At 34.7% G+C, this 27,835-nt stretch overlaps 2 protein-coding genes across 3 annotated transcripts; both read right to left on the reverse strand.

The window, feature by feature from the left end:
- Nucleotides 1-8,523: 8,523 nt before the first annotated feature.
- On the reverse strand, nt 8,524-14,767 carry LOC120267802 (putative ALA-interacting subunit 2). 2 transcript variants are annotated; one of them, XM_039275486.1, is made up of 9 exons: nt 14,567-14,767; nt 13,385-13,446; nt 13,215-13,289; nt 12,992-13,108; nt 10,305-10,375; nt 10,097-10,179; nt 9,882-10,012; nt 9,224-9,513; nt 8,524-9,142 (listed from the first exon to the last, which is right to left on the reverse strand). In XM_039275486.1, exons 1-9 carry the CDS (start codon nt 14,643-14,645, stop codon nt 9,088-9,090), a joined length of 963 nt encoding a protein of 320 aa, XP_039131420.1. In that variant the 5' UTR covers nt 14,646-14,767; the 3' UTR covers nt 8,524-9,087. The 2 variants fall into 2 exon arrangements, with proteins under 2 accessions (XP_039131420.1, XP_039131419.1); XM_039275485.1 differs by having other exon boundaries at nt 9,882-10,179.
- A 5,536-nt stretch (nt 14,768-20,303) lies between these two features.
- On the reverse strand, nt 20,304-23,002 carry LOC120267876 (p21-activated protein kinase-interacting protein 1-like). The gene is made up of 3 exons (XM_039275548.1): nt 22,334-23,002; nt 21,414-21,711; nt 20,304-20,735 (listed from the first exon to the last, which is right to left on the reverse strand). The coding sequence occupies exons 1-2, from the start codon at nt 22,985-22,987 to the stop codon at nt 21,424-21,426; spliced, it is 942 nt and encodes a 313-aa protein (XP_039131482.1). The 5' UTR covers nt 22,988-23,002; the 3' UTR covers nt 20,304-20,735; nt 21,414-21,423.
- Between the last annotated feature and the right edge of the window lie 4,833 nt (nt 23,003-27,835).

Below are 27,835 nucleotides of genomic sequence, written 5' to 3' on the forward strand. Positions count from 1 at the left end.
AATGACATGGTTTCCACTCAACAATCCTGATAGTCCAGATCTCCTCCTTCGATCTCACCATAGAGAAAAACCTGAAAATAGAAGAGAAGTTTAAGATCCACGAACATAATAAGGTGATTAAGAGAGATGTGAGGTAATCCATCGACGCGACCTCAGGGAGATGAACAGAGCAAGATTGAAGGAGAAAGGGATGGAGAGGGAGAAGAGATGAGGATGGCAAAAGATGAAGAAAAGGATGGAGGGGGAGCACGATTGGTTCCAGAGGCATTAGAAAATCACTTGAATCCCTCAAGTGCAAGTCATGTGAGGGATTCACTAGATGAGATTTTGGAATTCGGTCATTTTGGCCGAATTCCATAATCCCATGACTTTTGGATTTTAAAATACAAAAGAAATTCAAATCCTTTGAAACAAACAAAGGATTTTTTAAATCCAAGGATTTTTAAATCCTTTGGCTTTCAAATCCAGTCAAACAAAAATTAGTACCAGCAGCAAGGATGCATAAACCTAACCTTCTTACAAATGAATTTTCTGAAAATTCTTGCAATGAAATAAACATCAAAATGTGGTAAAAATAAACATTCAGAATTTAAGAAGCCTATAAAAGAGAATTTAACTTCTAATACAAAATAATCAATGGATTGAACTACTATATATTATCTGAGTAGCATGTTTTACTAGTACAAAATCGAGTTCACCCTCAAGTTTAGACTCTCTAAATAATAGTTTTTAAAGTTATAGTACAAATTTTGTACCAACTTTTTATCTTTTTTTTATTATTATTTTCAAAAATATGGATAAAACACATATTCGAATTCTCAATTTTTGACTCGAGAAAAGAATGAAATATTATCTCTTCCAGATCGAGATAGTATATTAATTTTAAGTATCAATTTAGTACTTAAAAAGCACAAATTTAGTACCTCCATTACCTTGTTCCCAAGACAAGATAAGTGTAAGTTTACACATTTTATTTGAAGAAAAAAATATTAGAAAATAAATAAAAAATGAACTTACATCAATAAATACTTCGAACCCACAATCTTCAAAAATTTTCTTGCTTCTTGTTTCAAACCCAACAACAACCTTGCTTTGGCACTTGGATTGCAATTTACTCCATATCTTTGTCTTGTTAGAAAATTTAAAAGTACCATATTTATGCACATAATCTTTATTGCATAAATAATATGCGGAAGCAAAGATACTTATATGCAATGATAACAATTTGAATAAATACAACATTAGATCTCTAATCTCATGACCTGAAGGCAATGATAAACTAATCTCATCACTTAAAGACCACACAATGGTACTTTCTATCTATGTCATTCTTCCCTCTATAGATAGGGTATTCACAAGAATAATATATTAGAGATCCTTGTTGTTGATCTATATATAACCTTTATATCAAGAAAAGCAGAGATCGTTGACCAACCAACAAATAAATCATCATGGAAAAAGGAGCAATAGTCATAACTGATGAAGAAAGTGGGAACCGATAAAGGACGAGTGGTTGAGGATGATATGGGAACATGCAATCACAAGGGAGCAATCGAAGGAAACCACGTGAGTATAAGGCATAGGAGGGCCAATAATGCATACATGGATTTCATAATGGGTTAAGGGTGGGACTGGTATAAAAGAGAAGGGTGGTAGAGAGAAGGATGTGCTTATTTTTAGGAAGTTGGGCCTAGCGTAGAGCTAGGAGTTCGACTCTCTTCTTTCTATCTCTTGTTCTCAAAACTGGGTGGAGGTTACTGAAGATTGCCTAGTTCATGTTAATGTAGTTGTGCTCAATGATGATCGGGTTAGGATCTTATATTGTAATTTTGTCTGTTATATTGGGTCTATGCTTGTTTTGCATGCTAGGGAGAAGGCTCAGTGTGGTGTCCTTAGACTTACAACCCTATTTTGTAAGAGTTTTTACTAAAATATTATAACGAGCCACTACTGAGGTTCTTCATTAGTGCCTTGTGTTGTGTGACTTGTGAATTGGAGATTTTTTTCTTATTGCACCCTCTACTATCTAATACATTGGTGCTTTCGTTGCTCATTGCCCCATCATGGCTGAATCGACAAGACTCAAGGACCTTGCAACTAAAATGGATATAATACTAGTGGTTATTGATCAATGTGATGATCGCATTATGACTCTTGAGCAATCCTTGGCTATTATCTCTTAGTTGTTACAGAACCAACAAAGCTAACCTTCCAACAGCTGCTTATAACCACTATCTAATGTCACTCCAATCATAAACCCACGCGCGACATCTCCACCACACTTGTGTTTACTCTATTTTGACTTTCCTTAGTTTGATGGTACTGATGCTCTGCAATGGATTTACCCATTCGAACAATTCTTTGACTTCTATGACATTCCAAACCTGTATCGAGTGAAGATTCCATCCATTCCCATGGATGGTGAAGTGGTCCCATTGTTTTAAATGTTACAAAAGTCGGGGGAACTTCTTTATGGTCTTCTTTCACTATGGGCATCGAAGCTGCATACGGACCTTCGGTCTTTGATTGTCCAAGATACAGCTTATTCAAACTACAACAACATGATAGAGTCTCACACTATTACTTTTCATTTACAACCCTTACTAATAGGGTTGATGGGTTGTCACTTGGAACACTACTCAACTGCTTCATTACTTGCATAAAAAGGGTAATCCAAAGAGATGTGATATGGTGCACCCATAAACACTGTCGAAGGCCATCATGTTGGTAAAGTTTTTGAAGAAAAATACTACTCTTACTCGAGAGGATCTACGAAATATTCTATCCACCCCGACGTCAACTCATCACACAGGCCAACACCTACAATAGGGCTAGCCATAAGGCCCCTATTATCGCCACTGCCATTCCTTACCACACCAATCCTAATCAGGCCACCTCCAAGACCCCCGATCACTAACACTGCCCAACCCAAAAAGAATCTCATTCAATGAAATGCAACTCATAGAGACAAAGGGTTTATGTTTTATCTACAAGGAGAAGTATACCCCGCAACAAAAACGTCCCAACATAAGATTATTGTTTACCATGGGATGATGACAAGCCAGAATCTGCTGACACCGACTATCTTTTGGATCCCCATCCATTACAGCAAGTCAAGGAATGGTTACACAATTTATTAATGGACGCTATGCATAGCGTAGCCACATCAGAAAACCATGTGTTTACTGGGGTTCTTAACAATAAACCGGTGCACATACTACTAAATGGCAGCAGCGATGATAGCTTTATACAACCGAGACTCGCCTGATTCTTACACATAGATGTACTACCAGCACCACCACTCAAATTCCTCATCAGGAGCGATCAATCACTTCAGGTCAAAGGCATGGTGTAAAATCTACAAGTTAAGGTCCAAGATCACTTCATATGCTTCAATACCTACCTACTACCAGTGAAGGAAGCCAAGATCATTCTTGGCTTCATGGCTACCAAATTTGGGCCCACCTATTACAAACTATAGTAAACTCACAATCCAATTTTATAATGAAGGTACATTTATCACGCTGCATGGCATATAGTACCACAACCCCACTTAAAAGACCATTCCTCAGTTGCATTACTTGTACTCTACTAAGGCAATCAATTAGATGTGCTTTACCTTAACCCTCACCCATAACTTGGTGTTACCTCCACAATAGCATAGTGCTTCATCATCCCTACAAGCAGATACAATACTTCCCTTCCATCCCACCATTCCGCCAAACATGCAATAACTCATACTGCAATACCAACATGTTTTCTCAGTACCTACAAGCCTTCCAACATCAAGAGCTTACGACAGCCATATTCCCTTATAGGCACAGTCCACACCAGTTAAAGTTAAGCCATATCGCTAGCCCCACAGACATAAAACACAGATTAAGAATATAATGGAACAAATGCTCGAAGAAGGACTAATAGAGCACAATACAAGCCCATTCTCATCCCTAGTGCTCCTTGTTACAGATGGAGCGATAGCGATTTTTATACCAATTACACAACCTTAATGCAATCACCGTGAAGGATACATTTTCCATCCCCATTGTAGATGAATTATTGGACAAATTATATGGCAATTCATAATTTTCAAAGCTAAACATTCAAGCAGGTTATCATCAAATCCTTAAGCACCTCAAGGATAGACACAAAATATCCTTTTGCACTCACCATGGCTTGTCTAACAAGCCCGCAATAACCCAAGCACTAATAAACTCAATCTTTTAGTTTGCACTACAGCGATCTGTATTTTTTTATGATATACTCATATACATCGCAACATGGGGCCAACATTTAAAAGAAATAGAAGTGGTTCTCAGCACCTTACAACAAAACAAACTCTTCTCCAAACTCACCAAGTGCACATTCGGGCTGACAGTAGCTAAGTACTTGGGACACGTAATGTCCTCTAGAGGAGTGCAAATGGATATAACTAAAGTTGACATGATCCTATAGTGGGCCTCACCTACTAATGTCAAACAAGTGAGGATTCCTCAGCCTAAGTTGGCATTATCGAGTACTTATCAAGCGTTATGTCCACATCGCAAGACCCTTAACTGGCCTACTCAAGAAAGATAGCTTCCAGTGGCATCACCAAGTAGAGGAAGCCTTTCAAGATCTCAAAGGTGCAGTGATAATAGCATCCATGATCCATTTATCAGAATTTTTGTAGTCCTTTGTTCTTGAGACTAACGCTTTTAAGTGCAGGATCGGTGCCATACTTAGTTAACAAAACTATTATGTATCATTCCAAGAAGATGCCAACTACTATACAAAAGTCATTTGTGCATGTACGTGAAACTATATGCTCTCATTGATGCCATTCAGAAATTCCGACATTACCTACTCAGCCATAAGTTCATTGTAAGAACTAACCAGTAAGCCTGCGCCACCTCAACACATAAGCCATTCAAACCCAGAACAACAAAAGTGGCTTCACAAGTTGCTTGGTTTCAATTTCAATATCAAATACAAGTTAGGCCAAGATAACATGGTTGCAGATGCTTTATCCCATTGCTTTGTTCTATAAACATCACTCCTAAATGCCTACTTCTCCATCAGTTCAAATCACTCCAACAAGATGATGACTTCATAAGCCCACTAATTCAGAAACTTCAATCAAATACACCAATGTACCATAAATATACATGTAAAGATGGCTTATGGTGATGCAATCACAAAATATTTATCCTTGATAAGGCCATGCTACATGAACAGATCCTATGGGAATACCACTCCTCCTATCTAGGCGGCCATGCAAGCATAATACGCACATATGGCAAACTAGCTTAACAGTTCCATTAGCGTGGTATGAGGAAGACGGTCAACGACTTTGTTCGATGCTGTCATATATGTCAACAAGCTAAAAATTCACACATCCTCCAAAGCAACTTGTTACATCTATTACCAATACCATAGCGAATATGGGAAGCAATCTCTATGAATTTCATTATCAATCTACCAAAATCCAAGGGCTATTCGGTCATCCTTCTAGTAGTTGATCTCCTCTCCAATTATACACATTTTATCCCCTTGCGCGAGGATTTCTACTGTATATTTGTCTCCGACGCCTTCATCTTTTATGTAGCCAAGCTCCGCAGGATTCCCAAGTCGATTGTCAACAACCAAGGTAACACATTCACCAACCGATTCTGGCAATACCTATTTAGGAGCATGGAAACTACACTCTCCTTCTCCACAGCATACCATCCACAGTTTGATGGCCAAACGAAAGCTATGAACAAATATCTAGAGCAATACCTACGTTGCTTCTCCTTTGAGAACCGAAAGCTATGGGTCGACATGCTGTTGTTGGCTGAATTCTCGTATAATATGGCGATCCACACGAGTACTAGCTTAACACCCTTCAAAGTGGTCTATGGCTGCGATCCCCCTCAATTGCTCTGATACTCATCCAATGATCGAGACCTGGCTGTAGTATCATCATTGCTCCAGAAAAGGGACCAAGTTCTCAACCAACTAAACTCTAACTTATTGAAAACACAGGCTAGGATGAAAAGCTTCACTGACACTAAAAGGACAAAAGTTACATATGAAGTGGGTAACTAGGTTCTTGTTAAGCTCTAACCATATAAGCAACATTCTCTCGCCCTACAATGAAGCCACAAACTAACCATACGCTATTTTGGACACTTCCAAGTGGTACAGAGACTACGATCAGTCATCCACAAGCTGCTATTACCACCTGAGGCAAAAACACACCCAGTCTTCCATAACTCTTGCTCAAACGATAGAGACCATTCCAAGTCTTATATTCCAACCCCACTACTAATCAATGAAATAGGACCATTACTACAACCAATGCAGCTCCTATAATCCCGTCGATCAAGTGCAGCACAACATGGATACCACAAGGCTTTGTCAAATAAGAATCCTTAGCAGATGTGGACAACTTTTGGGAGGATCTCTTTCCCTTATAATAACACTACCCACACCTAGATCTTGGGGACAAGGTCCCTCTCCATGGGTTGGCAAATGCTATATTCTGGTATATGGTGTCAAGAAAAGCAGAGATCTTTGACTAGTCAATAGACAAATCATCATGGAGAGCAACATACACAATAGAAGAAGAAAATGGCAACCGATGAAGGATGTGCGGCTGAGGATGATATGGGAACACGCAATCACGAAGGAGCAACCGTAGGAAAACATGTGAGTACTAGGCACATGAGGGGTAAATTTTGAGGAGGTCACTATGTTATGGCCGATTTTGCATTTTGACCACTGTGTTACAATTTGTATCTTTTTTGTCATCATGTATTGATTTTTTCACTAGACGGTCACTTATGGATTTCCAGTCAATTTTGACTTATGTGGCAGCCGGAGATGCCACGTCACATTATATAAAAATATTTTCATAGCCCAGCTGATTGGACACGTCAGGCCTGCGTCCTCTCTAGCTAGGATAGAATAATTTTTAAAATAGTATGATGTGGCATTTCCGGCTGCCATATTAGTCAAAATTGGCCAGAAATCCATGAGTGATCACTTGGTGAAAAGAAATCAATACATTACAACAAAAAAGATACAAATTGAAACATAGTGATCAAAATGGAAATCGGCCATAACACAATGACCTCCTCAAAAATTTACCCGCACAAGAGGGCCAATAGTGTGTACATGGATTTCATAATGGGCAAAGGATGGGATTGGTATAAAAGGGAATGATGGTAGAGAGAAGGATATGCTTATTCTAAGGAAGTTGGGCCTAACACAGAGCTAGGAGTTGGACTCTCTCTTCTCTCTGCCTCTTGTTCTCACAACTAGGTGGAGGTTACTGAAGATTGCTTCTTGCATGTTAATGTAGTGTTGCTCAACGGTGATCAAATTAGTATCTTATGTTGTAATTATGTCTCTTATATTGGGTCTATCCTTGTTTTAAATGCTAAGGGGAAGGCTTAGTATGGTGCCTTGAGACTTACTACCCTGTTTTGTAAGCTTTTCTGTTGAAATCTTATGACGAGCTGCTACTGAGGTTCAAGTGGGGCCTTGTGTCGTGTGACTTGTTAATTGGTGATCCTTCTCTTGTTGCACCCTCTACTACCTATTACATTGGTCCATATATAATCTTTTCTATCAACATTCGATCTTTAATCTCACCAACTGAAGATAATGATAAACCAATCTCATCACTTAAAAACCACGAAGGTAGTTTCAATATACATCAATTTTTCTCTCAATAGGTGGGGTATTCACAAAAATAATAGATGAAAAATCTTTGGTATTGATTTATATATAATCTTTTCTATCAAGAGATTAATTTCATTTTAAATTTTTAAGTAAATCAAAATCCAAAATTCCTAATATTAGCACATCTACTATGTTTTCTCCCGGTGTTCCTGATTTCTAGTTCATTCTAACAAGTTTCTGGCTCCATTTATTTGGCTGAGTTCAGCCTGAATGAGTGAATGAATTCTATATGACATTCATTCATATAACAACAAAAGAGGACTACAACGTTGTTTGGATTGACTTATCGAAAAAGTGTTTTTTTTAAGTTTAGTAGAAGTGCTTCTGAAAAAAAATTTCTCCAGAATAAATTAAGCACTTTTTGTATTTTCTGTTTGGATTAGCTTTTATGTAGAAGTAGAAGCTATACAAATAAGCTAAAAACAACTTTTTTCATAAGCTGATCATGACTAGCTTTTGAAAAAAAGCTGTTTTTCAGCCTTTTTTTTTTACAGCTTCTGCTTTTTAAGAAAAGTCAATACAAACAACATTTTTGGAACTTAGAAGTTTTTAACTTAAAAAAAAACACTTCTGGGTTTTCAAAAACCAATCCAAACAAAGCCTAAAGCTGGCTTCAGAGATTTTTCAAAAAACGAGAGTATAAAAAGAATTTTTCATTTACTGCCAGCCATCTGAATGAAGAAACAAAAAAATAAATTTAAAACAACAACAACAATAATAGCCTTCCAATCTTTTTGGAGACTAAAACGTCATTTTCCTCTAAATATTTATAAATGGAATCGAGTGGGCAATTGATTCCCAAATTACAACAACAACAACAATAATAATAGCCTTCCAATCTTTTTGGAGACTAAAACGTCATTTTCCTCTAAATATTTATAAATGGAATCGAGTGTGCAATTGATTCCCAAATTACAGAACAGGTACCACCAAAGCAAGGCCAATTACAAACACTTTATACACAGATCTACTATTTCTCATCTTCACAGTAATTCTAGAACCATTTTGAGTACAAGAACTACCACATCAAAAACAAGAAAATACCTACAAGTTTTTCATGCCCCCAAAATTATCACCCACTTCAACATCAGAGGTTTTTTTTTACAAGAATAGACAAGTGCAAAATCGCTGCATTTTCATGCATATAATTAAACATCGGGATACTGGCACATCTAAATCTTTGAGACCCACACAGCCCAAATGATAAATAAAAACTGGTGCAAAAGAAACCAGTTGAGAACATTGGAGGCATGGAATCACTAGCATAAGGTGTTTTGACTCTGATAAAAAAGCCTATATCATGAATACAATACCAGCCGTGTGCTTTCACCTCCATCAAGAAAATGTAAATACAAGGATAATCAGCAGATGCACAATGCTTTATCTAGCACTAGTTTTCCTATTCCAGGAAGAGAGAATCGCATCACCATGAGGCCTGCCGGTAGATTGAAAACATTATGACTACAACTAAGAATAATTGTTACAGAAACGTATAAATGTAACTTTAGAAATTTACCTGGGGTTTTTAACATGGATCAATGCAAATAGAATGGCAACGAGAATGAAGGAGAAGCCAGTGGCAGCATAGGCTAAGCCAAGGAAATCATTTTTGCCACCCAACCAACTAGATGTCGTGAAAACAAGCTTTTTCTTTCCTCCAAAACTATAGGTGTTGTAGTTATTGACAAGGTGTACAGTTATAACTTCACCGGCATTAAGGTCTTCTTTGATTCTGCCATACAGCTTCCGAAACTTGGGAAGAGCTGCAGTTCTCATCCAGACAATGAGATCTTCCTGGTCACTTAGCTGTTTGGGAAGAACAAATCAAGTAGAAAAAGTTATCTAAGAACAACTTGTATGAGTAGAATTGATGATTGTAAACAAGATGGTTTTTATGTAGAAAAATGCTGGGAAACTAACTGCATCATCATAAACTTTTTTCTTGATAAAGAAAATATTTGCATTGCTGAAAATTGTCCAATGCAATGTAAAGGGAAGGATAGTATAAGCAAAAAATTCACTTATTATCAGAAACCATCACCTCCTCACAAATGGTTCTTTGGAAATCAACAACTGAGATAGACAAACATTTAATCCTGCAACTTTTAGGGGTGACACACAAACCAATTGTATATATAATATAGCATTTGTTTTTTGATAGTTCAAATACTCACAGGAGTGTTTGGATCAAGTTTTCCTCCACCAATGAAACTTCCATTTTGGGAGTTGAAGGGGTACACATGCTTCCCATACTTGTGATCCTGGTCACTCTTCCAAGCAATGTTCTTTCTACTGATATTCATTGCTGTTGTTCCACGCACAAAACTGTAAGTATCATTGAACAAACTCCATGCAATCAACCCACAAGGGACAATTGGAAGCCCATTACTCGTCTCTTGAGGTTTGCACAGACTAGTGTCCCTGTACTTCAGCCCATGTAGTAGTTGCTTATCACTTCTACTTTTTACATACCTAAATAAAATTAGTTGTCACAGATCAAAACAAAACATCCAATGAAAGACTGAGAAAAAAGCATGATACCACAAACTCTGCAACATGACAAATGCTTAAACTAAAACAAGGTAACTCAGACTCACCGTCGATGGTTTTGGTAATAGTTTTCGAGTTCATAATAGATATATATCGGCGCTTTCATGTGGCTCTGGACCTACAACAAGAACCAAGTTTGCAGAGGAACTAAAATCAGTTAAAATGAACCAAAAAAAAGGCACAATAACTTTTCTCTGTTATGTAGTCAGAAGTAAACAAAGATCCACTGGAATTGAAGTATTAAAATTTGATTGTCATTGAGGATATGTTGTGAAAATAAAGGTTTAGCAAAAAAACTCAAGAAAAAATCATCAACAGGACATACATAATACATTTGAGTTAGTAAACTAAATTGCCTAAGCATGGCCACTGACATGGCTTCCCTGCTAGTAAACTAATTAAGATATACAGAGCTCCTACATAAAATGTTTAAACAGAACCTTTTGCAACATTTTTGGAAAGTACTTGGGTAAAATGCACAAAGCAAAATTGTGAGTATACCATAATGTTCCCAATCAAGGGCCATAATTATTAAAAGCAAAAGACGCATCAAGGTGCTCGGGGGTCAAATCTCCTAGGTGCAACACATAAGACTCAGGGAAGCACGTTGCCGTGATGTAAAAAAAAAAGTTTTAAAAGAATTACAGATATCATAAAATTTATAATACATGCTAAAGTTTCATAAAATATGAAAAATCAAAATTTAAAGTTCAGACTTGGAAAAAACATGCATAGAGTGAAATAGCATATTATCAATATAGCAAGAAAATCACTACACTACTACGCTCCTACCACTAGGAAATCCTAATCACTATCAAGTTCAATAGCTTCGTCATTTTCTTCACCACTATTCTCCTTCTTTAAATTCAGACTCCTTATTAAGTCAAAGAGAATCAACAAGCTTCCCTTTCCCATATGTTTTAAAGAGTCCAGATTTAATTTGACAATCATCTAATGGCTCATCCTTATCCGGCTCTTAAAAAATAAAAAAAATAAAAAAACTACATTTGACTAAAGCGCACCTCTCATCACCTCATGCTTCAAGGCAAAAAGCGCACTTTCGCGTGCTTTTGAGTCTCCGAGACATCTAGACTAAAGCCTAGGGCGCCTTGCACCCAAGGCTCGCCTTAACAATGTCAACAACGTTGCTTCAGATGGTAATGCACCCTCCTAGAGGGAAAAGTACACTATATGCAATGTGTTCTGATCCTTGTGGCTGCGTTTGAAATGTTTCACAGCATACTTCCAAGAGACCTAAAATAAGGTTGCCACCAACCCTCACATTAAAGGAAAAAACTACACTTCATCTACAAACATCAAGATAGCAAAATTGTGTTCTAATTATTTCTCTGTGGGTTATTTTAAGTTGGACATGGTACTTTCCATGGTCATATCTTTCAATGCAAAGTATAAAATAAAAACTTGAGATTAAACAGCAAAATGCTTGGATCCTAAGTGTGAATGGAAGTTGGAAGGTACCACGAGGCTAATATATATATAAATAATGCATTTCCAGTTCTTCCAAATTCATCAAAATGAGGACAGAAGACTTAGGCAAACTAGGAGTCTGTCCTTTAGAAATAAAATTTCAATTTTACAATGTAAATTGGAATTTCAATTTAACCCAATGTTGTCTTAAGGCACAAGGCGTACCATAGGCGCTAGAACCTTTATATCGCATGCGGCCCAAGGCGCAAGGAGCAAAAAAAGTGCTCCCCAGGGTGACGTAAGACAGATGTACACATATATATATATATATATATATATATATATATAATAGGTTTAAATTTAATATAAGATAATATTATTATTAATTACATATAAAAATTGTTTAAAGGCTAATATCTATCAAGTTTGAACCATTCTTCCTAAAATCTATTCCAAATATAACTAATTAAAAATCATCATTACACTTATTTTAGGTCAAGATATGGTTGAATTACATCAAAATCATTTAAAATTCATACAATATTATACAATTTTAATGCTTATTTAAAAAACAAAAATGTCCATAGTACGAAGATAATTTCGATACAGATAATTATTACCATGTTTTTTTTATTTTAATTTTAGAATATTATTCTAATTTGATGAATATATTATTTGAATTTGAATAACTATTTTATGGATAAGTTTTTAGTTAAATTTATATAATATTTTAAATTTGGCTGCTTTGATTTTATCAACTATTTAAGTTATTAAATCGTATTTTAAAAAAAATTAATATTATAAATAACATTTTAAATTTGGATACGCTCAATTTTAACAATATTACAACAAATCTAGTTTTTTATTAAAAAAAACCCTCTTCAATAAGGCACGCCTTTATTGTGTCTTGAGCCTCAGACAAAAACGTAGAAAAACGCAAAAGACGTGCATTTAATTAAAGGCGCCTCACCAGAAGGGTATAAAGGCGCTATTCCATTTTTGCTCCTTGCCTTCGCGCCTAGGCGAGCGCCTTGATAATACTAGTTTAATCTATGCTAAAGGGCATTCTACCAATGAGAATAGCATGCACATATATTACGCCAACAGTGGTCTATCCATCAATAGACCCTTGCCATTGAACTGATGGAACTAGAATTTATTTGACTTTACACCATTCCAGTCCATCTAAAAAATTGTTCTTTAATATAATCAATGTTTAAAAAAAAAAGGCTTTTTGAATGTATGCACAGCCAGATATTGCAAACAATATAATAACTGCATTAGACTAAATATAGCACAAACTAACCTTTAAATCTCGCTTGCAATCTTTAGAAATCATACTGTCCTTAATGTATGATACTTTATTGCTTTGATATTGCTCAGGTATACATTCAATGTCATAACGATCCACAATTTCCACAACCTAAAGAATCATAATCAAAACTCAAAGGAAAGCAATAAGCAGTACAAGCCACCATATGCACAGATGATAAGCCCAAGTTCATTTAATTAGTAAGCGAGAGAATTACACTTCTTGAAGCATGCAAGCATACAAGCCCAACAGGCACACAAATAATGCCCAGCAGCAAAAATGTTATTATCACCTGCCAATATGAGAACCATAATGTAAAAATTAGATGACAAGTTGAAATCCATAGCGGACAAAATAATTAGAAGCTTAATTTGCAAACATGCTCACCAATCCTGGAGTTAGAGCAGGTTTACAGGCAGGAAGATTCTGCTGGGTAAACCTATAAAATGCTGGGAAATATGGAAAAAAGGTCATTGACATGAGATTTATTATAAACTTTCTAAAAAATCATTCAGAGTTTTCAACTAGATCAATCAAACATATAAAATGTTGGAAAATAGGTAAAAAAGGTCATTGACATGAGATTTATTATAAACTTTCTAAAAAATCATTCAGAGTTTTCAACTAGATCAATCAAACATATAAAATGCTGGGAAATATGGAAAAAAGGTCATTGACATGAGACTTACTATAAACTTTCTAAAAAATCATTCAAGAGTTTTCAACTAGATCAATCAAACATAAGTGGAAACACACAACTGACAACAACAATTCATATCACGGACATTATATCGTTAGATCATTATTCTAGGATGAGATATTGATAGCATCTTATATATGTCTTCCAATATTTTTATTACATCGCGCATCATCTCATTTTTTCCCCCAGATTCTATAAATGTTTGTTCTTAGTATTTCATTATTGAAAAATATTAGCCATAAGAAATGTAATACCCAAAGATAATATAAGACTCAAGTCACATCTCCCAATAACCCACCCAATCTTAATTCTTATGACAGTTATATTTCTCATCCTCCCCATTCCTCAATATAAAAGACCCAATAGCTAAAATGATCACTAGGCATCTCTTTAGCATTGATTTTCATCCAAAAATAAATTGTAGTTTTATATTGCAAATCAACACTCCATCTTTTCAATCAAAGTTCGGCTTGAAAACCACAAATTCTAGCAAGTAGACATAAATCCAAATATATAATTTACTCTATTTACATTAACTAATACAACATATGAAAAACACAACCAATGAATTCAATCATGAACAGATTCCATAAGTTCATCCAATACCACAAGTTGCAAAATTTAATAAAAACTTTTAAAAAATAGCCAATAAAAAAAAAAGACACACAGAACCGCACCCCTTATGAACACTGTCTACAGCCTTAACATTCAAATTTCCGACAATTTTAACAGGTATAGACCAAAAAATTTACCACTCCCAAATCAGAGAATAAGAGAAATGAAAAAATCATTGCACAATAGAATTCAATCTCTAATTTCAAATAATATTTAAAAAATCCACAAAATGGGGGAGGGTGGAAGAGAGAGACCTCTTGATCGCCTTGAAGGCACGGAATGGGGTTGAGACCCTCCGCTGGATCCGGACGAGCTCCCTGGCTCCATTTCCATACCATAAAGAAACCCTAAACCATCGAAGAAGAAAGAAAAACCAGAAGATCGCCGGAACCCTAACCCTAGATCTTCCCCGCAATCACCAAATACGATTTTTTTTTTTTTTTAATCTAGACTTTGGATGCATCCACTTGAGATGTTAATAACGTTAAAACTGAGGTTAAATCAAGTAATTTTTTATTTATTATCTCAGCCGTTCATCTTTTGATACGTGGAAAAACGGATGGGAATTATTTTTTAATTAATAAAGAATTATAGTTACCCAGGCTTTAAAATCAATGAACAAATAACTTTTATTTTTATAATTAATTAATTAATTATTATATATTAGTTATTAATAATAATATTGTTATGCACATATAGATCTATACATATTTAAAAGATGCTCCAATTAAATAATAATGTGTCCGTTTAATATTTATACGAGACAGCTATTATTCAATTGGGAAAAAGTTAATAGTTTTATTATTACTTTTTTCTTTTCTGAAAATGGAAATAGCATTATTTTATTAAAATGTATTAAATTAATCATTTAATTTTATTACATTCTAATTATATTATCGGGGAAGTACCAGAAAATCCCTCAAAAGTTTCAGTTATTCATTTTAATCCCCGAAAAGTTTGTGTTTCCGCAAGGGTCCTTCTTTTTTCTGTAAATTCTTTTTCAGCCCAAAACCGGTTGACGGAGAGGACGGAGGCGTTAAATGTGGTGTGAAATGACGATGCTGCCCCTGAGAGAGTTGTATGCTTTGAATTAAATTCAGCCCACTCAAAGGACGTTTTTACCCCTGTTTTTCTCCTAGGGAACCGCCGGCGAAATCTGATTGGACTGCGAATCATTGGGATTCGGAACTTTAGTTTTTTATTTTAAAGATAATAAATTTAAATTTTATTTTTTAAAAAATTTATAGTATTTTAATTTTGTTTAAAGATTAAGATAGTTTTAAATAATATTTAATTATTATTTTATAAGTAATTAATGGAAGTATTTTTAAATTGGTTAATAAAATTTATTTTATTTTGTAAGAATATCAATCACTCTTAATGATTTATCCAATTTCTTTACTTCTTTCTTGTCATGTTACCTTTTTTTTGTAATTTTCTTATTAATGAAATTATGATTTATTCAATTTTATAAAAAAAAAATCATTCCATATCTAATTAGACCGTTATTCATAAAAAAATCCAAAAATATATTAAGTTTTTCAACAATTTTGAAGAATTATTGAATTTGTATTTTGGTTTTATTTTTTTATAATTTTGAAAAATTGGTTTATGCAATATACATATATGTTTACTGATTGTTTTAATTAAACTTTTTTTTAATTTTAATGGTGTGTTATACATGATAAATACTAACTATATAAATTAAGCTTTTTTTTAATTTTAATGGTGTGTTATACATGATGGAGGAGACAACGGTAGACTTAAACGGCAAACCTGAGATAAATCTATAGGGCTCTAACATCAGTACCTAATATAAACATTAAATTGCAAGAACTTCAGTATCCATATTATTACTTGTCTTTTTGGTTGTCAGTGACAAATATTGTTTGTAATTACAAAATCAGTTGTAAATCCGAAATGTAATCAACAAATGATGTCCATCAAATGGAATGTTAAACAAAAAAAATATGGACAATACACAGGAAACATAAATAATTAATGTGTAGTGTTTCACTTTTATGTGTATATTATATATTAATTGTGTATGATATACTAACAACATTGTATTTGTTTTGTGCTTGCTTTGTAGTTCTTTGAACTTGTGTTAGATAGTAACAAAGAGAGTTGTTGACGTTAGGACATAGACAGCAAAAAATAAGCTACTGCAAACGACGAAGCCGTTTCAAAACCGTCATAATGTTGATGTATTCCATATTCATGTGAATAATAACATTTTCATAACTTTAGTTTCCATATATGTACTTGTGTTTTTTTTTTTTTGTTCTTTGTGAATAAAAACATTGCATATACAGTTAATTATAAAATCGGCCTTAAATAAGAAATGTACACAGAAAATAATGCAGATCAACATAATTTACTAAAAAAGAAAAGTTAAAGATACACAGGAAATGTAAATAATACACACCAACTCAATACAGCACATAGGAAACGGATATAGCATACAGCAAACCGAAGCATACCAGAGGAAGTCGGTTTTCTACACATGAAACAAAAATAATACATAGTACTCCGAATATATACACATGAAACAAATTTAATACACAACTTAAAAAGAAAACTACACAACAACAACAAAACAAACACAGTTCATGCTTATATTAGACAAAAACTAAACATGGCAACAGTAAAAACAAATAAATTACGTTACCGTTATGAATAGAATGTTTAGTCCGCTATGACTACATTACATGATCTACGATTATGTCCAGATTGATGGCACAGGTTACAATGTAAATAGCAGGCATCGAAGGCTTGTGACTCGATTCTTTTCCTTCTTGGACGGTCGGACCATTTATTTTTATATTGACGGTCGAATTCAAAGCTCCTGCTTGTCGTCATATGGCTTGTCATTGTCAGAAAATTGAGGATATTGGGTTGGCATATGCCCGACAATATCATTCAACTGTGAATTAATTGTATATGTAAAAAAAACATGAACGGTTACGCAATTTCATGTGAGATCTTGCGTTTGTAATGGATAAGTTTGTCTGTAATTGAAAATGTCATTATGCAATAACATATAACACCTGCAAAATAGCCATAGATTCCGGATGTAGTACACAGCAAAACATATATCATACACAGGAAAATGTATTTTACACACAACAAATTTAAAACATACACAGGAAATAAGGTTTTCAACACATAAACGGAAGAATAACACAGGTAAAGAAAAATGTCATAAAAGTCGTGCTTCCGAACATGTGAAAGCAAAATCAAATGTCATACACTAGAGTAAGGTTTACCATGGTCAGACCGCTATAACGGCATTGCATGATCGCTGGTTATGGCCAGGCTCGTGGCACCGGCTATAATGTAATTCACGGACATCGAAGGCTTGTGACTCTATTCGCTTCCTTCTAGGACGTCCTGGCCGTTTCTTTGATATTGGTGGCCGAAGTCATAGTTGATGGTTATCGTCAGATGGTTTGTCACTGTCAGGAACAGGGGATATTGGATTTGCATACGCCCGACAATACCATTCCACTGTGAAATAATCATCAACATAAGAATGGACATTCGTGTCTGTTTGCATAATCGCTACACATGCATGCTTGCACGGTAGGCCATGTACTTCCCACCTTCTACATGAACAACTACGTGACTGAAGGCTGGCCGCGTTGTTGTTATTGTCATTCTTGAGCAATATTGCACGCCCCAGAAAAATTATGTTGGGAGAGAAAACTATCACCATTGGAGTTGACGCTGTCTGACAATGACTCTCTGCGGTAAAAAAATACACACAATCAAAAAGTATACACAGGAAACAGATATTATACACAGGAAACAAAAATTATACATAGGAAACACATATTATACATGGGAAATTAGAATAAGATACATGAATCTTGTATTATACACAGGAAACATTTTTAATACAGTAAGATATATTAATACACATGATATATTAACAAAGGAACACATAAACGATAAGTAACTAGCAAAATCAGTGATTGTAGTATTACAATGGGATCAAGGAGGCCGAGTTTCCATTTGCAGAGACACTGACATCCTCGATGATGATGTCCACGACAAATTTATTGAAACTTTGGTATATATGACACATACGTTGAAAATCAGCGTCAGACTCAATTGGGCAAAGCGTTTTGTATACGTCAGGCGTTACGAACTTCACTTTCACTTGAGAAACATCTACGACCCAGCGAGCACATATCTCATCCATGACTGACTCCCATGAACTTAAAACGGTGAATTGAAGCACACGTCCTTCACCTTTGTATCGCGCACGGCGGAAAATGTTTTCATTGTTACTAACGCCTGCATGGAATTCCAAAAATGACAAAAGTGATTAAGCTTCGTATATTACAGATGCAAAAGCGTGCTTAATTGGACTCAACAACAACAACAACAACAACAACAACAATAATAATAATAATAATAATAATAATAATAATAATAATAATAAGAAGAAGAAGAAGAAGAAGAAGAAGAAGAAGAAGAAGAAGAAGAAGAAGAAGAAAAAAGAAAAAGAAAATGACAAGATGAAGACAAGATGACGAAGTCGAAGGTTAAAAAGATGAAGTTGATGAAGAGCAGATGAAGAAAATGATGTAAAAGAAGGAGAACAACATGAACAAGATGAAGAAGAAGAATAACAAGCAGAGGAAGAAGAAGATACCGAAGATGAAGAAGAAGAAGATACCAAAGAAGAAGAAGAAGAAGAAGAAGAACAACAACAACAACAACAGGAGCAACAACAGCTTACGTATAAATATTTTCACTCCAACCTGCTAACTAAACAAGGTGGGAGATGAAGTTGAAGCTTCAGCAACCAGACCAAGATGAACAAGCACAACTTTAAAAACAATGGCAACATTGAGAAGAAGGAGTGAAATATCATCTTTTCTCTGACAAGGAATCTTCATTGGAATATTTGACCATACTTTACATTAAATGTGATGTGACTTGGACGGAAACTTTTTGTTTTTTTTTTCATCTCATATGGTTACATGGACATTTGAGTCATTTTACCTCCACTTAACTGACGGAACTAACAGGAAGGGCTGAAGAGAACATGGCTAAAAAAAAGAGGGATCTAATGGGAAACGAAATTGTTAGAGGGACTGCAGTGGAAGTTTGAAACAGTACAGGAACTTTTAAGTAATTTTCCCTATTAATACAAGTCATTTCAACTCAAATTAATTATTTTTACTATTAAGAAGTAATTAATTTCCTTATGTTTTTCATAGGGTTAGAAAAGCAAGTAAATGAAAACATTTAATAATATTAAAGAAAAAATATATTATATTTTCTATAGGCATAAGCAACCGTTTTACTTTTTCTTTAAAAAAAGCAAAGTAATCACAACAAGCTGAGATTGAACTCTCAATCTCTAAAAAAAAATAAAATAAAATACCAACTCTCATGCTACATATATAAATATTATGTTTTTTATTTTGTTTTGCACCATCATCATTTACATTATTTGAAGCATATATTATTGTGCACAATATTTTTCTTATGCAATTTTTAGATAATTGTTTATTTCAACCATTTAATTTAGGAAGGACTTGATAATATTCTAGATGCTACAAGTTGTAGGAAAATCAGAATGAAATAAGTAGTCCAATAACTTCAAATAAAAAGAGGAAAATATGGTTTATTTATTTATTATTATTGATATTTAAAACGTGACCTTCAATATATATATATATATATGTCAATAATGTGTTTTCAAGAAAGTAAAAGTATGTTTTTAATTTCTTACTATTCTATCAATTAGAATCTTATTGCTTTGTTTTTTCCCCAAACCAAATACATTTTTAATATTTTTTCTGTATTTTAACATTTATTTACCAAATCTTTAAATATTTTTAATATACACATATATACAGATTAACAGATCCAAGTAAAGTTGCGTTGCATAAACTTTTTTATTGCGCTGAGAGTACAAAACTAGAATGAAACACACGATATTTTTAAACAAAACTGATCACCGAACGCAAATTGAAATGCCAAAAACCATCTAATTTAAAGTGGCTACAAAGCATCCTTCATAATCTAAATAAAAATAAAAATAAATAAAAAAAAACACTAAATTAAGTCTGGCATAAAATACAACACAATGAACAAACACCACTCAAAATTGTAAAGCTCAATGTCATTACACTAAGCAGGTTACTATGTTAAAAAACGGTTCAGCTCTCTTGCTCTTGGTCTATTTTCAGTGTCAGTGCAAGTGTATAGCTGAAGATGAAGCCCCATGATGCCTTCACAGGAACATAAACACTCTTTGCAATGCAAGTCGACATGAAAAATTGCGAAGATAATGTGTCAAAAGGAAAATGCCGCACTCTGTTTACGATCCACAAGAATCACTAGATACGGTCCAAAATAAAAAAGAATGCACCTTACTATCAAATCGGAGATTAACCCATCCTAAAAATAACAGAAGAATAATAAGGTAATCAGCTTGTTAAGTCCAGATAGCAAAAACAAAGAAATTCTATAAATAGCAGAAACAATAACAAACATTCGTCTCAGTACCTGAAATAAGAACACATAATGGATTAACAACACTCTAAAGAAATTGTGCCATTATAGAGGAAAGAAAAAAGAGTTTGGGCTTCATTTCAGAGACTTCACATAAATTTTCATTAGTAGCCTACAATCTGTTTTGTCATTTATCACCTATGACCAAACAAAACGAATAAATGTGAGCCATAGATTGGAAAAATGGAGATGTCAATCATCTTGTAGAAGGGTGGATTAAAAATGGGCATCCATCCTACTTCAAAAAGTTTAATTCTGTTCCTAAAATTGGTACAATCGGAACATTACATTAGCCTTGTGATAGAAACATTCAGCTGACCTTCATTAACATGCAAAATAAACTAAACTAAACTAAATTAAATCAATTAAATGTCCCCCATGATCACAGAAATATTTGATAAGAGCAAATTAAAGGCCTAGACCAGCAATGACAAATATCTAGCACGCCAATCATTAAGTTTCAACCAGATGTCTCTGCATGATTATTGCGAGGATGCAACCTTGACTTGGTTTTGAAGATGCAGCAACCATAATGCACAAAAGAAGAGAAAATATTTCACTCACACTTTATAGATTACCCAGCAAGACAAGTAAGCCTAGATTTTGTATTAGCTTCAGCAAGCGCATTTGGCTTTTCCTCGGAAAGCATCCTAACATCCCATATTCGTATGATACCATCAGATGAAGCTGAAGCTATGAAATTAGATTCTTCAGATGTTTCCCCGCCACTTCGGTTCTTGAAAACAACAAGGCCTTTAACACGAGCTGAATGCGCAGCTTCAATGCGATAAGCAAACTTCCCACTGGCAGTATCCCACGCAGAGACGCTCCGATCTTCTCCACCAGTGAACAAAAGTCCACCCTGATACATTTTAAAGCAAAATTATTACAATAGCCCAACTAAATACGACAGCAATTAGAACTCGTGTGCACGATGTTCAACTATTTTATGAAAGGTATTCATGAAAATAGGAATAAAATCATAAGGCTTTTCCAACAAAAATCTCTAAAAGTAAAAGATTTAAATCATATATAAAGTAACAAAGTGAAGTGTTTAAAAAAAAAAAAACTAAATTGCACAATCAATTAGGACAAAAGCACATCAACCAAACAATTTTATATCATACTGTCATTGGATGAAACCAATTGAACAAGCAAACTAGAAGAAATTGAAGAAAAAAGAAGAATCTTGTTCCACATTATATCTCAAGTCGATTATTAAATTCAAGGAATTCAAATTAAGCTTGGCAATCTCACCAAATGAAATTAAATTGCAGAATTTAATAAAAGTAACACCACTCATCTCCTTGAATAATTCCAAATCAGTAATCACTAAATCAAAACAAATAAACAGCTCAAATCACCAATCTTGATAAAAATTCAAGAAATTCAAACCATAGTACCAATCCTATCATATAAAATTAGCATTACTCTCTTCATAATCTCATTAAGATTTAAAAAAAAAAAAGAAGCTAACTTTATACCTCCCCAGGCGCAATGCAGAGAACCCTCTTTCCAGCATCCATCTCATGGATCAGCCTTGCGTCCTCAGAATCGTGCACCGTCACTCGCTCTTCAGCCACCATAAAGAACCTCTCTCCATCCCCCAAACCATACCTCACATTGGTCGCCTCGCGATCGAGCCGGCATGAGAAGCTACGACGTCCCCTGACGAGATTCACCATCGCCAGCGTCGAATCCCGGCCCACCGTCAGCGCAAGTCTCCCCGAAGGATGCACCGCGAGGTCAGAGACGCCGCGGCGGTGGACGGGGACGGTTTTGAGAAGAACAAAGGGATCAGCGTCGTAGACTCGTACAGCACCATCATCGGAGCCGGCAAGGAGGTTACGGGGGATGGATGGGGCAAGAGGGGAGCAGAAGAAGGAGATGGCGGAGACGGCGCCGGTGGGATCGAGAAGGGAGCCAATCTCGGAGGAGGAAGGGAGCTCGTAGATCTTGATGGCATCGTCGGCGCCACCGGAAGCGCCGACGGGGCCGGCAACGGCGACGGATTTGATGGGGGCGGTGTGGGAAGGGTAGGAGAAGAGGGGTTTTAGGGTTAGGGTTTCGCTGGTTGCTAGGGTTTTGAGGGAGAAACCCCAGATGAACTTCTCGTATGAACCCGCCACTAATGACATCTTTTGGTGCGAGGGTTTGGCCTGTTTTGCTTGAATATGTATACGTATATATATATATATATGTTCTTTTTAGAAAAGTCCCTGAATGTTTTTGCTTTTGCAGGGCACTCCTTGAATTCTTCATAATTGCATATAAGTACAATAAATTCTCATTTTGGTTGTTGGTTGATTTCAATCCAAGATGCGATGAACCTGAGAGGAGAAGTGCCTTCTTTGCTTCTAGACGCCTTGTTTGGTTAGGGATTTTTGGAGTTAGGAGGAGTTAGGAGGGATTAAGTCTGTTTCGTTGGGAGAGCAAGGAGCTAGAGGAAATTGGAAAAATGCACATTACATCTCTTTTCACTCCTCACTCCTCCTAACTAAACCAAAAAAAAAAAAAAAACTATCATAGGGGCTACCCTCCTAATGACAATAGGGGCTACCTAACCATTGAATAGAGGAGGTAATCTTTCCCAAGGCAGTAAAAATTCATTGAATATATAATAAGAGAGATCAAATCACTAAAGTTAGATAACCATGTAGGCATGAAAGCTATAAAAGACAAACATGCTCAACTAGGTAAAGGGGACTAACCGAAGAATTTCATTATTGTAGATCTTGAAATCCTTTTCTGCTTATATTCTTAACTCCATTTTACTCCATGAGAAAGAGTTCTCACACCAACTATTAGGGGACCAACAAGGGGAGACTTATGTAAATCCAAAAACTTAAAGATGATCTAACAAGCAAGAGAATAAATTACTTGTCCAAAAGAGGAGAGGATAGATACCGTGAATCCTAGTAATCATTCTTTTTTTTTTTTTGACTTATTGATCAAGATCTATATTGATCCCAATATGACAAATTTTGTATGAACTCTATACTTTCATAAATTCTAAAACTTATTGATATTATTTTTCAATTGTATACAATGGTATTGGAAACATCAAAATTTTTTACAAAAATTCAAACAATTAATCTTAGATGGAACATTTTAAGAATATTCTCAATCATCCACTGGCTGTGGGGTAAAGATAACAAGGGTTATATGCAATTAGGAAAAATAACTTTGAGTTTTTTTATTAAAAAAAAAGATTTCAAATATGTGTACAAAAAAAAGTACATAAATATGCGTGTCTTTAAATGCATCACTAGTCCGTTATAGTATTAATATTTATTTTAGTCTTAAATAGAATCACATAGGATGTGTTTGGTTCACTAAACTAGTGCCTGAAGTGGTTGAAGTGGTGAGTTCCACACCAATTCAGTGTTTGGTTCACTGTATTGGGTCCTAAAGTGGTGATTTAACAACTTCTTATCCATTCCACTTCACCTCTTCGACTTCAGGGAAATTAGACAGTCATATTTCAACGTTTCACTTCCCCCATGTGGCAACATGTGACCTTGCTTGTGATCACCCCTTCACCTCCCCACTTCGGCATTTCTCCTAGGGTTTCTTCATCGTCGCCATCTTCTCCCATGACCTTTTGGCTTCCTCTCCCGTAGATCTGAGTTTTTACCATTCTTTGTTGTTTCTTTTCAAGTTTTCATTAACAAGATCATCCTTTCTTTCAAGACAACTCGCTCCTATCCCTTCTCTGCCGTATGGCATCATCGTTTCTTTAAGGTTTTTGAAGTTTTTCAACGCTGCACTTCTTTATTGCTTGTTTTTTGCTAGATTTTTCAAAGTTTTCCAAAATATCTGTTAACACCATCACAGTCCAAATCTATTACATCCTTTGTCACCGGTGGTTCAGCCTACACTCCCATCATCAAGCCAATTCTAACTTCATCTGTGAGTCTTCTTTCCAAAATATTTCAAATATTTTCTTAATTGAAAAACTTTTTCTTGGGTGTATTTGTAGATCTTTCCAGTATTTTTTGTTTTTGTGCACACCGTGTGCAAAATATTTCATCTGTGAGTCTTCTTTCCAAAATATTTCAAAGATTTTTTTCTTTTGTAGATCTATTTCATAATACCCTCTTTCTGACTATTGTAATATGTTGATTTTTTGCCGATCTCTCATACATATATGACCTTTTCACCGGTCCATGCAGTTTTCTAGCCCATTCTTTATTTTCCAGATGTTTTAATTGGTTTTTATTTCTCTCATTCTATTGTTTGCACTGATGGTGTCATGTTGAACCGCAAGTATGTTTTGCTCTTTGTTTTTTCTCTGACAACCCACTGTGCATGTTGTGATCTTGGCTTTTTTGGAGAACTGTCCTTGACCAATCTGTTATAGATGTGTTTGATTCTTGCTTACATGAACTGCTATTTTTATTTTATTTATTAAAGCATGTCTCGCATTTTATGATTTTAATGTTCTATTCTTCAATTGCTTGTTGCTCTAACCTTGATCTATTTAATTTTTGTGCTTTTTTTTTTGCTTGCATGACTAGCATATATGCTCTGATTTTTGTATTATTCCCTTGTTTTTGTATATATATATATATATATATATATATATATATATATATATCCTTACCAAGTGATAAACATGTTTGTTTGCTTATCCCTCTAATGTTTTCACCTTCTTAATCAACATTGGCAGCTATTGTTCCTATTTGAATTTTTTTAATTTGTAAAGCATGCCTAGCATTTAGTTTTTTAATGTTGTATTCTTCAATGAGTTGGTGATCTAACTTTGGTCTATTTTATTTTATTTTTATGCTTGCATGACTAGCATCTATGCTCTGAATTTTGTATTATTCCTTTTTTTTGTATACATATGTCTTTAGCAAAGTGATAAACATGTTTGTTTGCTTATCCCTCTTATGTTTTCACCTTCTTAATGAACCTTGGAAGCTATTGTTCCTATTTTAATTTTTTAAATTTGTAAAGCATGCCTAACATTTTAATTTTTTAATGTTGTTTTCTTCAATGAGTTGTTGATCTAACCTTGTTCTATTTTTTTATTTATGCTTGCATAAGTAGCATCTATGCTTCGAATTTTGTATTATTTTATTGTTTATGTATACATATGCCCTTACCAAAGTCATAAGCATGTTTGTTTGCTTATCCCTCTTATGTTTTCACCTTCTTAATGAACCTCGGCAACTATTGTTCCTATTTTAATTATTCTAATTCGCAAAGCATGCCTAGCATTTTAATTTTTTAATGTTGTATTCTTCAATGAGTTGGTGATCTAACCTTGGTCTTTTTTTTATGCTTGCATGACTAGCATCTATGCTCTAAATTTTGTATTATTCCCTTGTTTTCGTATACATATGTCCTTCGCAAAGTGATAAACATGTTTGCTTGCTTATCCCTCTTATGTTTTCACCTTCTTAATGAACATTGGTAGCTATTGTTCCTATTTTAATTTTTTTAATTTGTAAAGCATGCCTAGCATTTAGTTTTTTAATGTTGTATTCTTCAATGAGTTGGTGATCTAACTTTGGTCTATTTTATTTTATTTTTATGCTTGCATGACTAGCATCTATGCTCTGAATTTTGTATTATTCCTTTTTTTTTGTATACATATGTCTTTAGCAAAGTGATAAACATGTTTGTTTGCTTATCCCTCTTATGTTTTCACCTTCTTAATGAACCTTGGAAGCTATTGTTCCTATTTTAATTTTAATTTTATTTTGCAAAGCATGCCTAGCATTTATGTTTTGAATGTTGTATTCTTCAATGAGTTGGTGATCTAACATTGGTATGTTTTTTTTTATGCTTGCATGACTAGCATGGATGCTCTGAATTTTGTATTCTTTACTTGTTTTTGTATACATATGTCCTTACCAAAGTAATAAACCTGTTTTTCTGCTTATCCCTCTTATGTTTTTACCTTCTTAAGAGCCTTGGTAGCTATTGTTCCTATTTTAATTTTTTTAATTTGTAAATCATGCCTAGCATTTAATTTTTTAATGTTGTTTTCTTCAATGAGTTAGTGATCTAACCTTGGCCTATTTTTTTTTTTCTATGCTTGCATGACTAGCATCTATGCTCTGAATTTTGTATTCATTACTCGTTTTTGTATACATATGTCCTTACCAAAGTGATAAATTTGTTTGTTTGCTTATCCCCATTATATTTTCACCTTCCTTGCCAGCTATTGTTCCTATTTTTATTTTTTTTATTTTGTAAAGTATGCCTAACATTTATGTTTAAATGTTGTATTCTTTAATTGCTCGTTGCTTTTTTGTAGATCTGTACTTGAATTTTCAACTTACATAATTTTCGGTAGTAGGTGTAAATTCTTAATAGAGTGTATAGACTCCCATTAGCCACGCTAATTAATTCATAACTTCACCTATTCCTTGGATATGTAGATGGATACTTGGACTCTTAATGAGCGGGCAAGGCTATTGATTACTGCTTTCACCACCGTTGTTGTTGTTATTGCATGCCTATTTGAGGAAATGCATGTTAGTAGGCCTGGTAGAAGTAAAGAACCATCAATGCTCCTTGACCTAACTAGGAAAAGACACATGGAACGCATTCTGAGGGGTGGGTGTGACTATGCCATATGTTATCTTAGGATGGACGTAGGACCTTTCTTACATCTTGCTTCTATTTTCCATGACAAACACCTACTTGTAGACACTCGACATGTGTCAATCAAGGAGCAGTTAGCTATTTTTTTACATGTAGTTGGACACAACACCAAAAAGAGGACCATGAGAGTTGAGTTTTTCCGATCCGGTGAAACAATTAGTCTGCATTTTAATGATGTCCTCTGAGCAATATGCGCCATCTATGATGACTTTGTTCATCCCCCCAATGGTACATGTCATCCCAAAATTGAGTCAACCCCAAACTAGTACCCTTTTTTCAAAGTAAGCGTGCTATTAGATGGTCATTTAAATTTGTATGAATTCCTTAAATCACCTGTGTCAATTTCCCATTATTTGTGCTTTCAT

This window comes from Dioscorea cayenensis, chromosome 8 (assembly GCF_009730915.1).
Source record: "Dioscorea cayenensis subsp. rotundata cultivar TDr96_F1 chromosome 8, TDr96_F1_v2_PseudoChromosome.rev07_lg8_w22 25.fasta, whole genome shotgun sequence".
NCBI classification, from domain to species: Eukaryota; Viridiplantae; Streptophyta; class Magnoliopsida; order Dioscoreales; family Dioscoreaceae; genus Dioscorea; species Dioscorea cayenensis.

What these genes read in the sequence shown, in the direction of transcription:
- LOC120267802 (XM_039275485.1), bottom strand. Translation starts at nt 14,645, where the DNA reads ATGGAAATGGAGCCAGGGAGCTCGTCCGGATCCAGCGGAGGGTCTCAA. An exon ending in ATTGCAAGCGAGATTTAAAG is followed by an intron (nt 10,376 to 12,991) that starts GTTAGTTTGTGC and finishes TTCTTGTTGTAG; the next exon opens with GTCCAGAGCCACATGAAAGC. An exon ending in AACTTGATCCAAACACTCCT is followed by an intron (nt 9,514 to 9,881) that starts GTGAGTATTTGA and finishes CTTCCCAAACAG; the next exon opens with CTAAGTGACCAGGAAGATCT.
- LOC120267876 (XM_039275548.1), bottom strand. Translation starts at nt 22,987, where the DNA reads ATGTCATTAGTGGCGGGTTCATACGAGAAGTTCATCTGGGGTTTCTCC. An exon ending in TCTGCATTGCGCCTGGGGAG is followed by an intron (nt 21,712 to 22,333) that starts GTATAAAGTTAG and finishes AAAATGTATCAG; the next exon opens with GGTGGACTTTTGTTCACTGG.